General features: G+C 38.2%; 2 protein-coding genes across 2 annotated transcripts in view; both read right to left on the reverse strand.

The window, feature by feature from the left end:
* The window catches only part of LOC145993790 (uncharacterized), a 321611-nt gene extending 310532 nt beyond the window's left edge, over positions 1–11079 (reverse strand). Inside the window, exon 1 of the mRNA XM_083129591.1 lies at positions 10311–11079. The gene's annotated coding sequence lies outside the window, so the exon portion shown is untranslated. The remainder of the gene's footprint in view (positions 1–10310) is intronic.
* A 4080-nt stretch (positions 11080–15159) lies between these two features.
* LOC145994479 (histone-lysine N-methyltransferase SETMAR-like) lies at positions 15160–16005 on the reverse strand. Its single transcript, XM_083130613.1, has one exon. The coding sequence runs from the start codon at positions 16003–16005 to the stop codon at positions 15160–15162; it is 846 nt and encodes a 281-aa protein (XP_082986739.1).
* Positions 16006–16218: the final 213 nt, after the last annotated feature.

The following is a 16218-nucleotide window of genomic DNA, read 5'->3' on the forward strand; positions in this document are numbered from 1 at the left end:
AATCGCAGCTCTAAGATTAGCAGTCGTGTAAAAACAATCAGCCTTGAAATGTTGAGATGTAAATCGCCATAACGTGCACGCCGCCGACCGAAAATAAATGTGCATTCAGAAGTGAATGATAAAGACGGTGAAATAATAGCTTCATGTTCCGGTCTCTTTTTAACTACTCTGGGTCAATGCCGAATCCATATAATGTTATTTATAAAAGTTTATTTTTAGATGGTAGCATGTTCAGAAATTTCGCAAAAAAAAAAAAAGTTGAGGGGATTTCCCTCAGAGATAATATATATTATGTGCCCTACACAGTGTGCGAATTAACGGGGGGGGGGATGCCGGGGATTTTACCCCCAGAAAATTCTATCCCCAGCAAATGAAACTTACTCATCCCTGCCAGGAATGTTTTTATCTTCCTCAAAGAAAATGTAATTGAAAGAATTTCTTAACTGTAACAAACACAATTGAAATATCATTCGTGTCCATTAATGTCTATAATCAAGGGGTCCCGGGTTCGATACCCGGTGGAGGCACATAGTGGTTCGGATCCCACTTTAAACTGTAGGTTGTCACGTGCCAGTTCCGACGACACAATGAAAAACACAAGGAAGAACTGTTTTCCGAGAGCAAAGATAGATGGCAGCGCGTCATATAAAGAAGAGCAGAGTTCATTGTAGAAACTAGGAGCGGAGAAGAGTGATTATATATATTATATTAAATGCAAAATACATAAAGGAAGAGTATAAAAATTATAGAAGTAGTGAATTAAATTTGTAAATAGCCAATTAAGATAATTAAGAACATGCTCATATATGAAACAATTAGGAAAGTTAATAAGTGAGCAAATGAATTCAGAAATGTATCTTCTTTTTGATCCTAGTGATCAAAATTTGATTTAATGCCTCTGACGAGGAGAACATCGTCAGCTTTTGTATTTGTCCGTCCCTCGGTGGCGCTGTGTCCAAATTAGACGCCCCGAACCACTTACGGTTGCGCTTCTTATTAAACGCACTGGGCCATAGGCAGCGCTTGTTGTTAGCGATCCTGGGCTATTCCCCTTTTGGTCGTTACATAGGAGGTGGCGCTATTGTCAGTTTAGTCGACCCTACTCTTTCTATAAATATAGCTTGTGTCGTTTGTATAATGCCAAAGAAGCGGGGAAAAACGAGCACATATATGTAATAAATAAGATTACACTTTAAAAGAAAAGACAATAAATTAGAAGGAAGAAAAGAAGAGGAAGCCTTTTCCCTAATCAAAGATAGAAAAGAAGAAGCCTTTTCCCCAAAATTGTGAGAAGAAAAGAAGAAGAAGATGTCCTTTCAATTATACATATATTTAAAAGAAGAATATAACCGACGTAAATTTGGAATCAGCATATATTTCAATGTATATACAAGTTTCGTTATACATTTTCTCTGTAATGTGTACAGTTTTCAGATTATAGATCCGCATTTAACTATATCCTCTTGGCTATAAAACGCTTTCTTATTTGGAATTCTCGAATAAAGAACCTATCCCCTGAGATTAAGATATATGTAGCCGTGGTATAAGTTTATTTTAAAACGTGCACTAGAGAGACGTTGCAAGGTCCAGTCCCTACAGTGCATACAGTAGACTTAAAACACCAACTCAATGAATCATTAATGTCTAGTCAACAACGAAAAGTATGCAGCCTTGTGGATTAAAGAAATACACCATTCTGCAACTGACCAAGCCGAAACAACAGCACATTGTTTTCCACTTAAGTTTTCATGGCATAGTGCTGATATTTTACAAGTACTAAAGTGTTCACAAGAAACCTGTAGAAAAGTTAGATGGACGTTAAGTTTGAACTTGGCAATAGAAATATGGTCAAAGTTTTCAGTGGTACTATTCTCATAGCTCTTTGTAAGTACAGTAAAACCTCGTTAATCCGGACTAATGGGGGGGGGGTAAATTGACCGGTTTAACGAAAGTCCGGATTAACTGAAATAACCTAAAAGAACAGTAGAAAGTGCATTAAAACTCCGTTTATTATGGTGTATTTAAAGGGCATAGGCCTAAATACACTATACAGTAAAGTACAAAGCCTGCGGTAAACAGAATTTCATCAGTGGGTGACTGCCTTTTCTTTGCGAAGTTCTCTTGTTGACTTCTAGCCACATTTAACACCTTGCATTCTCTTTTTATTTTTCCTTTTGCCTGTCCGGATTAAGCGAAGTCCGGCTCATCGGGGTCCGGATTAACGAGTTTTTACTGTACTCTAAATGTTTTTAATTTACGTGTGAATGCTACCATAAGATTTACTGATTTAAGTTAGAACCAATGTTCAAAAGTGCTTAGAACCCACAAGGCAATAGTTTAGTGTACTGACTGGTAACATACAAATTTGCATACCCAAAGAACCTACCTCCTGAAATAAAGTCAAAAATACGTCACCGAGTAGGCACCCTCCCCCCCCAAAAAAAAGCAAACAGCTTAATGTGCATAGTGACCCTACAGTCGTTTGTAGGAGTGGTACCGTAATCACAGCTTGAAAGTCGTGGTTCTCCGAGTTGTTTTTTTTTTTTTTAGTTGGTGTTTTAAGTCCACTTTATGCACAGTAAGGCTAATCGGGACTGGACCTACGGTTTAAAGTGGGATCCGAACCACTGTGCCATGTGCCTCCACCGTGTATCGAACCCGGGACCCCTTGACTACAAGGCGACGACGCTACCACTGCGCCATCGGGGAGGCCCTTCGTTGTTCTCCGAAACAGAGAAGGAGACAAACATATGAAAAACAATGAGACCGAGGTTGAGGCTGTGTCCGAAAAGTTCAAAAACCAGACGGTCTTGCCGGAAGTGACGTCACCATGTGCAGTTCGAAAGCGCCAACGAGTAATCGAGCCCGCAGCATGCCGTACGCGACATTGCCGACTCGATAACGTTCGTTCACTTGTTGCTCACTTGTGTTTGAAATCATAGAAAATTAAAAACATGCAACAAAAATCCATTGATTTTGCATCAACATGATGTAGGTGAAAAAACTGTATTTGTGATTACATAACAGGATTTTTAATATTGTGATGTAATTTTTGAATGTTTTAAAACAAAACTGGTAAATTGATGCATATAGTGTAATTGGAATGGTATACCCACTCACTAATATTAATCAACATTTCGATCAACTTTTAATTGTTACAATTTTCAAGCATATTGGTACCGGTTGGTTTGAACTCGTATCCACTCAGCCTCAATACACACACACATACATATATACGTCGTCGCCCTGTAATCAGGATTGATTCATTGATTGATTTAGTTAATTTCATTTCGCGTTTTGTGCTTCTTGGCTAATTTGCGAAGATGGGGATGAGTGATGAAATTGATGAATGGACATTCACAAACAACCAAGCCCGAGCGGGATTCGAACCCGGGACCCTTGGCGTCGCAGCGTGATGTGCTAACCACTCGGCCCCAGGTTCCGGCCCTGTAATCAGGAAGTCGAAGGTTCGATACCCTGTGTATGTCCAGTCTCGATTAGCTTATCTGTGCATAATATAGACCTAAAACAACAATTCAAGCAAACAAACATTCAAAAATATATAGACTACATGCTATGCCTGAACCGATACCGACGCTTGAAAATTGCAACATTGAAATTTCTTCAAAATATCGATTGATATTAGTGTGTTAGTATTCCGATTATATGCAAAAAATTTACCAAGATTTTTGCTCAAAAATATTCAAGAATTGTATCACAATATTAGATAATTATGTTGATACTAAATTCAGTTTTTTCACACGAAACTAGTGCAAAATAAAAATCAACATCGATGTTTGTATAATTTCCAGCATAAATAGACTTTGCGAATGTTAACACCATTAAGCCTTGTTTCCAAACAAGAAAAAGGAAAACAGAGAAGAGGAAGAGGAAAGGATTATCTACGAAGTCAAGTGTAAAGAATGTCAGAGTGTGTACATAAAAGAAACGAAAAAGAGGCTGAAAGTCAGGTTGAAACAACATAGGGATGATGTACGACTTAAGAGAGATAGAAATACGATAGTTAAACACACGAGAAAAACAGGACATGACATAGAGGGTGATGAGACGAAGCAGATAGGAAGGAAGAAGAGAGTACTAGTGAGAAAATGGAAGGAGGCCAAGGAAATAGAGAAGAAAGGTGAAGAAGACATAATGAACTGGAATGGGGGACTGAAGATAAACAAAGAATGGAAGAAGGTGTTAGAAAGAGTGGAAAGGACAAGCGCGAAGGAGGAGACAAGAAGGAAGAGGAACGAAGAAAAAAATAATAAGGAAAAGAAGTGTGAGATAAGGAGTCCAACCACGATCCAGATGAAAGGAAATGTTTATCTAAATCGCTTGTCAGGTAAAACAACAGTTGACAGGAGAAGGTCATCTGCTGGAACACCTGGAAAGGAATCTTCCAGATAAACATTTCTAATAATCTTGTGTCTGGAGGGGAGTTATTTTTGTGTATATAGGTATATATCTTCCTGTTTTGTACCTTATTTCATTTGTATTTGGTACAGAGTCTGAAGAAGACCTTGCTTATTGAGTTTTTGGTTTGGGAATGTGTCGCGTCGCACTTTTGCGGAAAGTTCAAACAATTCAAACTGTTAGTTTCATGTTTTTTATTTCTCGACAGGGTGTATATTTTGGCTTTTATTATGTTTCATATCGTCTTCAAGGTTATGAAACTGTTGTTTAGAAATTGTATGTAGGTTTTCTTGGTCTTGAAGTTAAATCTATCTCCCTAATTCATACTAGATCTGAAATGTAGAGCAAAAAGACGCAAAATGAGTTAAAAGTAGGTGAAGAAAGTTGAAGGAAGTATTTAACGTGTTTTCTTCCCACTGGTCGTAGTACACGGTGATGAAAAGTCCTATCAACTCATTTCGGGGCGACCCGTAAGCGTGCCAGCGACCATTAAACGATATTTGGCCGTTCGCCTAGTTTAGCGGCACCGCGTTTACATTATAGATGATCAGGAGCGCAGAGGAACCGAAGCTATCTCCGACCCTATGCTTAATTAATGTGACCAGCGTGCATGTGGTTCACATATCCATGTAGAATCTCTTCCCCCCGTAATTGATTCACATCTGCTTTCGTCAGTCCCCACCCACCCACCTCACGCAACAGAATGTTTTCACTGCGGAAGTGGTCAGAGAAAGCTCATTCCCTCAGTGACTGGAGGGTTCCAGGTTTGTAGGGCACTACTACGGCATGGGGAAGAGGAAAGAATTCATTTATTGATTCTTATACAGGGTGGCTCAAAAAGTCACTTAACACCCTCGGTACAAGGTCACTGCAGCGCGCAACATGGAAATGGTGATGACCAATCGTTATCAGGCCAAGAGGGAACCACATTGACGCCAGCCGCGTGGTCGGCGGCCATCTTGAATTCAACTTCAGAATTTTAAATAGGAAGGGGGTGATATGATATATCAAATAAGGCTAGAATTTCACGAGAAATGCAATGGTGAAGGTGTTTTCGACGTATCTTTAACCAGTAAAACGTTATGACTGAATTCTTGTACCAATTTGCTCCTTTTCGAGGTGTTAGAAAAATGCCTTAAAATTTATTTAGCGCATCGGTAACGCATCGAGATCAAAGTGATGTCTAGGGAGGGAAGTTCACATGCCATTGCACACGATTTTAATCAGATAAATCCCCGAAGAGCTGCGCATTATGAATGGTTGTCGCGAACAATTTACAGTGTGACGCTTCCATTGAATTAAAAGTCCTTCACAGTGACAAGGCTAATGTTTATGTTCATTGGTTGCTGCTATTTTTTCCCGTCACAATACTACACCATCGTGGAGGCCCAAATACTTCTTGTGTACTTGAACCACCCCAGAAACTTGAAAACCAGTTTCCTGCAAGAGTTTCATAAGCCTGCCACTTATGCAACCCACTTATGTCCAAGGTAAATCTGGTTGCCTGTCAGGTAAGGACAAGTTCATTTCCCCAAAACTCGTTTTGTTGATCAGAGAGTAGATCAACAAAGATTGTGCCATAAATACAGCAAGCAAAACATTGAACACCACTTTTTACTAATACCAACGTTGAGTTAATGTGATGACACTCATAAAGGGATACTTGCTGAACGCTCATGCCCAGGCCGTGATTCGAACCCGAGACGTATGGCATCGTAGCACGCTGTGCTAACCACTCCGCCACGGATGTCGACTATCGCTATTATAAATCAAAATATATAAGTATTTGTCTTGCAGCATGTACGGTACATGTAAAGTACCCAATTAAATGTGTCAGCCGGAACCAACAAAACATTTATTTATATGATGGGCGTCGCCAGAAATTTTTTGTAGGGGTGGTTAAGCCTTTCATAGAACAAATAAGAATGTAAATAATAATAAATATGAAAATAAGTATTATAATAAGAATAATAACCATTATGAAATAAGATAAATAAACAGGGTGGATAAAAACGTTTTTCATTATTTTCTATTTAAATCGATTTTTTTTTATTTAAAAAAACATTCTTAAAATTGCTTGTATGGTTTTTATATATGTTTTACCCTATAGAACGGCCTTTTCTGGTAACCGGGCCAGTAAAATATTTGAACAGTTTAATTAAAGAAAAAAAAATATTTGGAAATATACATTTTTCTGTTCTTGATACTGTGTATGTGAACGTACTATGGAAATACTTGTTGAGTGTATTAATAAAACTATAATAATTTCAGTAACGTTTCTTCCAGTGAAAATAGAACATTCTGGATGTACTATATAATTGCAACTTGAAACAATTTTTGTTGCTTAATTTTTGACGATTTTTCTAATGATATTTTGTAAAATATCAGCTGACATGTTCAATTACAATTTAATGATAATAACAGTGTTTACGGTTTAACATGATTAGTATTTTGTATGTTATTCTACACAAGATGTTTGCTATTTTTGCCTATAAAATTATTGAATTTTTAATCGAGATAATTTTAAGTGTGTTTGCAGTTTACATATCACATTTCCTTTTGTTTGAGCTCCACCTCATCAGTACATATATTTTGTTTCCTTTATTTTCCTTTCTTAGAGCCTAACAAACACCATTAAATAATTACGAGATTAATGTACTTTCACCAAAAGTGATTTTGGTACATACAAAATTCTCATGTACGTTATTCTATAAATTGTTTCCTTAAAGTGATTTAAACCACCTGATTTAAATCAATTCACCTTGAATATAAACCAATATTATTCAGAATTATTATTATTGAAACCAAGGGGAAGCACTTTTTCTACATCCTCAAAATGACTGGTTGTCCATTACAAATGTTTTTTTCAGCTATTTTTCTTTACATATGAAACAGTTGGTGTACATACTGTTTTATTATTTTATTAAATTATTAACTTTTATACATCTTGTTCAAGAAAATGTTTTAAAAGTTTAGGGAGAAATTTTAATCGTGAAGTTCATGTTGCGTGACTAGTCACATAAAATTAATTTATCTAATTTACTAAACTGTGAAACAATTTCTTTCTTTATTAAATTGTGAAGTAGGAAAAACAACATAACCTTGTTTCTGCACTTTATACTCATTTTTCTCGATCTAACACGCTTATCTTGCGTTGGTGATTCTGTTCCAATATTAATTGAACTTTATTTCTATTAGCTATGCAAATAACATATTTTCTGCCCTCTTGCGAGTTGAAATGAACCATACCTATTTTCCAGAGAGGATCGAAATGAGCTGGTGTACGAGTCTGCATGACATCAGTTAAAATTTCGTGAAGAACAAGGAAATGACTATTATTTTTTTTATGTCGATTGATTGATTGATTTGCTTCTATTTTACTTCGCTTCTTGTGCCACTTTTGGCTAATTTGCGAAGATGAGTATGAGTGATGCTGTGATAAAATTGATGAATGGACACTCACAAACATCCGCGCCCAGGCCAAGATTCGATCCCGGGAACCCTGGCGTCGTAGCGCGATATGCTAACCACTCCGGCACAGGGACCGGCATTTTTTTTCTTCTTACGACATACAATAACAATTATTGAAACAAGAAATTCTATACAATAAACAGTGACAATGAATGAGAATATAGCTACAATATATTTTACTTTCATGTAAATACAAGAACTACCCTCCATATTCCATACCCTATTTCTTTCATGCTAGTGGAACTAACTTTTTGATTGACCCTCGTATATTTGTGTGAGGATGTTTATGTTTTATTTTATGTTTTCTTTTCTACCTCTTGTACATAGTAATAATTATCATGTATGAGCTACAAGGTTCAGCAGAAGATGACATCTCTTGGCTTCCCCGCAAAAGAAAAACATTAATTTGTACACTGTTAATACATAATTGATTTACTGTTCTAGTAAAGAACTAATAACACCCAAGCTATCATTAAAACTTTTTTCTGCCATTGTGAATTCCAACAAGGCACAAAGGTTTGGACGGAAGAGCTCGGTCATTTGTGGAGGTTGTGTGATCGGCACCATGTCCCGCCACCTTTGACTCCGAGGGGTGCCCCCAGGAACCATTTATTAGAGGCTGGGTAAACCTCAGAGCCGCTTCATGAGAAATTCCTACCTAAATTCAACAACCCCGGGTCTCCCGCATGGCAGTCACATGCCATACCAACCGGCTATCTTTCTATGTGTGTGCTTGTGTCATGTATGCAATAGTGACTCTAGTTCGTGTACAAGAAACAGAAAATAGAGCAAAAATACCAAACCGTGTTTTGCGTGAAATAAGGAAAATTACAATTTGAATATGTGCTTAACTCAAATTAATATACAACTCATCGAGCCTTCCTCGGATTAATGCTAATTCAAAGGCCGATCCTGACATTTATTGAAAAACTTATTTAATACTCTGTTACATACTAATCCACTGGTTCTAAACGTTTCTCCTTTTCCAGATTCCAAATCGTCAGATACCACAGTTTACCACTTGCATGCCACTGCTTGTCTTTATATACTCAAATGTTAGTGGCATCCAAAGGTGTCCACAGGGGGTGATAATGGCGCGGACAGCGCCATCAAAGTTAGGGACGTGGTTCCTTAAAATAATATAAAATTCAGCACGTAGGTCTATATAACTTTGTAAAATACATGTAAAAAACGTTTCCACCTTGGCACTATGCTGCAATATGTGCAATGAGGGGGTGAGGGGAGGGTTCGAAATCACTTGTGTTACAAAGTACGCTATATTTATCCCGTCAGATGAAGAAAACAAAAAATTAGGGGGCAAGCGAAGTAAAGCATTCAGTAAAGCTAAAAAAAAGCTACTTTCAGTAATAGGAAAGCTGTAGTAATTAAATACTTTATGAAAATTATGACAATATCTTGCGGGAGAGGGACGTGCCATTGGCCTTGGGGGAGGGATGGGCACCCCTGGTGTCGTACCGAGGAAACAAACAATTGTTGCAACTTATTTTTCCAAGCCTGTTTGTAAATTGTATTCAGAATCTCCGCATGCAACAGCAAATTTTCAATTAAATGAATTCAAAATAGAATTATTTTAAGCTCATTAAAGAAATTAAAGAGAAAGTTATTAGAATATGCATTTTAACAAAATCGTAAGTGTTAAACAAAAAATAGGATTCTCTTTTGTCTTTTGCGAATAATTTAAATTTATCAAAATAAACGAAACTATATGACAATATACTTGGAAAATAGTGGATTTTAAGATTGTTTTCAATCCGCGGCCCCTTGGTTGTGAACCACTGTACTAAGCGGAAGGAATATTTTACAATCGTTGGTATATCGAGAAATGTTGATTCTGTTGCTTGCAATTGCTACAATCTAATCATTCTTTTTCACAATAAACACCATATGTCTGGTTTTCTCTGCGTGGTTTAAACGGTCTGCCAAGCTCCCACCCCAAAATACAAGAAAACTTGGTTACAGAACGTTTATCTACACAAATTTTCATATGATATTTAAGAGTATAGTAAATGTAGTGTGGTATATAAACAAAAAAAAGAAGCATTGGGTAAGCACCAAGACTACAAATTTGCGACCAGAAAAGGGGTGTTAATGTCCCCTTCGCCCCCCTTATTAAAGTGTCTGTCCCCTCCCTCACAAATCCCCCTCCCCTCACTTTTTGCTGAGACAGGAATGAACATGTAAATTTTCACCACATGTTAAGACTTGGTAAAAATTAAAGTCGCTTCAAACATTCTAGCTGATAAAAGTTGTCGCACTTAACAGAAATGACATTATCAACCATTCTATATATAATAAGCAACTATACACAATTTATAAATTTTCAAAATGTCTGCCGGAGCGAATCTAAATGCGTACGGGCAACTACAACTACCCCCACCCTTAAACTACCCTTCACTTACCTCCACGTTTCCCTTTATTGATCACCACGAGGCGTGTTTTATCCTCCCCTTCTGACAAGGTTTTTTCACCCTCTCGGGTTCCTGGCGTTCGACGGCAATAACGTACTTTCACAGGTAAGGCTTTAAAAGTACACGTCACAATCACACGTATAACGGTCACCACTTTGCACCTTTTCAACTGTTGCAACAACTCGTCATTTAAAATAGGGTGCAAGAGAGAAATGTATAAGCACAAAACACTATTGAATCACTCTGCATTCTCACTTCAGCACTAAAATTTGGTTGCAAACTCACTCGAAGACAAAAACACAACGATCACATGCACTTCTTTCCGCTCGTTGTCAAATGAACTGCATGGGATTATCATTGTACTTGCTGACTAGCAATCTAAACTGCAAGCGAAGACTCATTGCATAGGTTTTTCTCATTTTCGTACTCTTTAACACTCTTCCACATGTTGCATCGTCAAGTTGTGATAACGCGCACGATAGCTATTATGGCACGTGTCGTCGCCACTGTCACAGGTTGATAATGGGGGGAAACGATGAACTAAATCAATTTCGCCAACATCTCCGCTGCGTTTTGTCCCGGTGTAAACAGCACAATGGTTACAAATTTCCCCCCATCAAACTGTTAAGGTCACCGAACTCAAAAAGAGCAACACTGGAAAGGTTAGGCAGGGAGGGAAGGATAAAAAAACTTAAAAAAAGAGTGTCTGGCAGCGGTCCCAGGTCAAGCGAATTGCTTCCCCATGTTGCCAGTGCCTCGTTACACGGACTACTCGCGAAGCCGAACCACGAAAACCCCGCTGCCTGACGCCAGGGGTGGGCAAAACAAATCGAGAAACCGAAGGTGGCCGAAGGTTGCCGAACTGGAACGAACGCATGCGAAGCGGAATGTAATGAAGCAACATTTCTTTTATGAGAGAAAAGTAAAAAAAGATGATGGGGGAGGGGAAGCAAGAGTAAAACAGGAGCTGTTGTTATATTAACGCGAGCATAATGGAACCAGTGTTGCCAAATTTTTGAAATAACTTCAAAACTGAAAAATTGAAAACTTACGCTGGAAAAGGAGAGAGGGAACTATTGCACATTGTTATATTAGCATATTATTCAACTATGCTGACATGTCGAAAGTTCACAGCTGAAACAGTGACAACGCCAGAGGGGGCAAAGGAGCGTTTTCCTGGTGAACCACTTGCAATAAAAAAAATGATAAAATAATACATGTGTATTTTTCTAGCTTAAATACACATTTGTAATTGTATTAAACGGCTGTTCCCCTAGAACCCCCTATATGCTCCTGGACATGACGCCATTACCGTTTAAAATGTATGTTTTCATGTCATTAATAGACATTAACAAACAAAAACGACCATATCTCCTTAACTCCTTTAGGAGTAATTTTGACCATTTGTAAGTTCGTTGGGTTTTTACACGAACGGAAGACATGTGTATGGAGGATGCTTTCATTTGGAGGCATGCAATCATGTATTACAATGTGTCAGAAACCATACATGACGTCCGAAATCCAAGATGGCCGCCTTGAAGGTTCTGTACATGATATACTGTCCATATCCTGATTTACAGTTCGTTTATCAGATTTTTCTATAGGCATTTTCTGTTAATAAATAGCAAGTGAAAAATAATTATTATTATTATCGTTATCATTACTATTATTATAAATATTACAGTAAAGGACTAATAACATCGCCTGTGAATTCCGCATTGTCTTTTGAAATTTAAGCTGCTCACCTGTCATCAAGTTTGAGAGTGGTTGTAATCATTTGGGAAATATCATGTCATCAATATAGTCACTTTATTCAAATTCCTCGTCACTTTTATCTGAGTGTCTGTCCTGTAAGTACAGTAGAGCGTCGATTATCCGAACGTCGGTCAACCGAACGACCGCTTAACCGAACTGTGTACTCGCTCACTTTCAGATATCTGTAATGGAAAAAGTACGTGACTTAGCTGCTCGTAAGCGTGTAGGCTTGCGTAGACAGACCAAAATAAATGTGCTGTAACTCCTCTCCTATTTCGCCTAGGAAGCTCAAATAAAGCTTATTGTACAGGGAATTGTATAAGCTTTCCAGTGATATATAACAAGCCTACCTTTGGATAAAAATATAATTTTGTCACGTGACCTTGGCCTTTGACCTTGAATATCTCAAAACACGTAATCACCAAAAACTGTGAAAAAAATATATTTAGTCCCTCATGCCATACTCTAAAACATATCAAAAAATCATTGTGGGACTGCAATGGAATCAGAAGATACAAAATAATATGTGTAACTACGTGACTGATAAAAGCCTCATTACATGATCTGTGACGAGTCAAAAGTCCTTTAACACCCCCCTGCAAAATGCAAAGGAGATATCCTGTTCACGAAAGAAATAGTTAAGCACAGGGAGATCCCTAGCTGTGTGTGTCAAGCGCAGGTCCAGCAGAATGTTGACCGCCATATTGAATTCAACGCAAGAAATTCAAAGGAAAGGGGGTGATGTGAAATATGAAATCAGGCTAGAATTTCACGACAAATGAAGCAGCGAAGGTTTTTCCAACATATATTTAGTCTGCAAAAAAGTTATACGCATATCTTTCACTTACGATATATGCACATTATAATGTTGTCAATGTTCTTGTGAGCACACTCCTTGACGTCTCTCACACTCACATAGAACATTTGGCAATGTAGCAGGTGCAACATCATCGCAAGCAGCAACTATGCCTTCTCTCAGATGGTCACGGACTTTTAGTACATGCAGCATTCTCTTCAAATGTTTCTGAAGGTAAAACTCCTAAGGTATTAGATCTGGGGAACGTCATGCCTTTCAATAGATCTCCGTCTGTCAATCAATCTACCTAGAAATTTACCGTGAAGAAATTGCCACAATGTCCACTTAGTGTAGTCACACTGTCCTGTTTCAAAACTTTGGAAAAGTGCCATATCCCGTAAGCAAGGATAAAAAACCTGTTCACTTAACAAATCCAAGGAGACCTCACCATTTAAGGTTCCGTTGTTGAATATGGAATAACCATTGCCGTTCTACATACACAATACCACATCATTAGCTTACCAGCAACCCCATTCGGCTGGGATCTGTTTACTGTACATTATCAGATCACAGGTATTGAATATTATTTTTATTAACTTCACCGTGAACATAAAAATTAGCCTCGTCACTGAAGAATTTTTCATTACAAAGGAAGTGTTACGTAACTGTTTGAGATACCTTTCCTAATATTCTTCACTTAAACTATTTGGTTAATGTCGCTGATTAAAATCATATGCAATGGTGCGTATACTTCTTTCTCTCCCGAGATAGCGTGATCTCGATGAGTTCCTAACACGTTACGAGTATTCTAATGCTTTGTTTTTAACACCTCAAAAAGGAGAAAATTGTTACAAGCAAGCAGTAATAACTTTTTGCTGGTTAAAGATATGTTGGAAAAACCTTCGCCGCTTCATTTCTCGTGAAATTCTAACCTGATTTGATATATCACATCATCCCCTTTCCTTTGAAATTTTTGCGTTGAATTCAATATGGCGGTCAACATTATGCTGGACCTGCGCTTGACACACACAGCTAGTGATCTCCCTGTGCCTAACCTATTTCTTTCATGACCAGGATAACTCCTTCACATTTTGTAGGGGGTGTTAAGGGACTTTTGACTCGTCACAGATCATGTAATGAAGCTTTTATCAGTCACGTAGTTACACATATTATTTTGTATCTTTTGATCCCATTGCAGTCCCAGAATGATTTTTGATATGTTTTAGAGTATGGCATGATGGACTAAATATATTTATTCACGGTTTTTGGTGATTACATGTTTTGAGATATTCAAGGTCAAAGGTCAAGGTCACGTGACAAAATTATATTTTTATCCAAAGGTAGGCTTGTTATATATCGCTGGAAAGCTTGTTCAATTCCCTGTACAATATTATTTGAGCTTCCTAGGCGAAATAGGGGATGAGTTACAGCACATTTAGTATAGCTAAGCGGGCTCAAAAAGGGCAATTTATGCGAACTTTGACCTTGAATAATTTAACAATTACAAGACGCACGAGACTAAAAATTTTCAAAGTTACTAAGTTCCATGCATAGTTTCAACTCCTCAAATTTCATGAAAATCGGAGATCTGTGTTGATTTGGCATGGAATGACTCATATGCAGAAAAGGAGCATCCAAATATACCCATCTCAATAGGCTGTTGATGGGAAAAGAAAAAATGAGGATGACAAGAAGATCATTCGTGTCATATTGACACTGCCTAGAGCTCCAGAGAATGTTGAATGAGGAAGTCACAGGCGACGTCATTACTCCTTTACCATAATACGGCAGTGTCCAAAAAATTAGAAGAATAAATGGGGGATACCTGCACGATCAATCATCAAGGAGTGTAACTCAGCTTACGAGCATAGGCAACAGTGTCAAATAGGCCCGTGATTGAAAGGTAAACAAAGAACAACATATCAGAACAAGAGTGCCTCATTCTGTATGGAACGCTCATTGTGATCGGAGGACAATCTCTTGGTAAAGTGTTCAATGTACGAGGTGTACACCAAAAGTACGTGCCGTTTCGTTCTAATTTTCAAGAAAAATGAAATACAATGAAATAACCTGTGTTTATTTTTCAACAAACTCTCCCTCTTTATTGATACATAGTTGCCATCGCTCAGTCCATTTTGTGTAGCATGTGGCATAGTCATATTTGGAGGTATGTTTTAGATACTGGAAAACAGCACTTCCCAGGGATGATCTATTGGCAAAATGGCGTCCACGAAGAGAATTCTTGAGGTTTGGGAACAACCAGAAGTCACTCGGAGCTAAATCTGGTGATTATGGTGGATGTGTCAGAAGTTCAATACCGTGGTCAGCCAAGAATGAGGTCACAACATTAGCACGATGTGGCGGTGCATTGTCCATGTAGAGAATGAAATTGCCATTAGCCATTTGTGGTCGTTTCATAGTCAATTTCGGCAAAAATTCTGTAGCCAAAAGTTTACGAAAATACTCGCCCGTAATTGTATGACCTTTGGGAACTGGATGAGACAATATCACTCCCTGGGAATCCCAGAAGATTGTGTATAGCACTTTGTCATTTGATGCAACCTGACGAATTTTTTTCGGGGGTGGTGAATCCGTGTGTTTCCACTGCATCGACTGTCTTTTTGTTTCTGGATTGAATAATGGAATTTGTGTTTCATCCATTGTCACAATACTGTCCAAAAAATTGTGTCCCTCCCTTCTGAATCGTGTCAAATTTGCAATACTGGATCGAACGCGAGCATCTTTTTGATCGTCACTAAGCAATCGTGGAACCCAGCGAGAGGAAACTTTCTTTAGGCACAAATCTTTGGTGATTATTCGTTCTACTGTTCCCATTGTTAGCCCCAGGGTATCACAAATCTCCTGCATGGTGACACGCCTATCTTCCATGATAAAATGTTCAACACGGTCAATGTTAGCATCAGTTGATGCTGTTTTCGGACGTCCAGACCTCTGCTCGTCTTTCACACTCGTTTGTCCATCTTTGAACTCACGCACCCACTTCCTAACAGTGTTTTCTGCAAGAGCACTATCACCACACACGGCCTCCAGTTGGCGATGAATATCGGCTGCACAACGTCCAGCTGCGGTAAGGAATTTCACAATTACCCGTTGCTCTTCAAGTGGAAATTCCATTTCCCCAGGCAGTATCAGAAACACGTCTTACTCCTTCAGTCACTGTCACTCAACTACTGCCACCTAGCACACAAAACTGACACTGCTTGAAGAAGAAGGATGGAAGTCTCCGATATTAAAAAAAAGAAGAAGTTATTTCCCTGAAAAGAGAAGAAATGTTGACTTCAGAACAAAACGGCACGTACTTTTGGTGTGCACCACGTACAGTAAGAA

The sequence above is a fragment of the Lepisma saccharinum genome, chromosome 10 (assembly GCF_977018435.1).
Source record: "Lepisma saccharinum chromosome 10, izLepSacc3.1, whole genome shotgun sequence".
NCBI lineage: Eukaryota > Metazoa > Arthropoda > Insecta > Zygentoma > Lepismatidae > Lepisma > Lepisma saccharinum.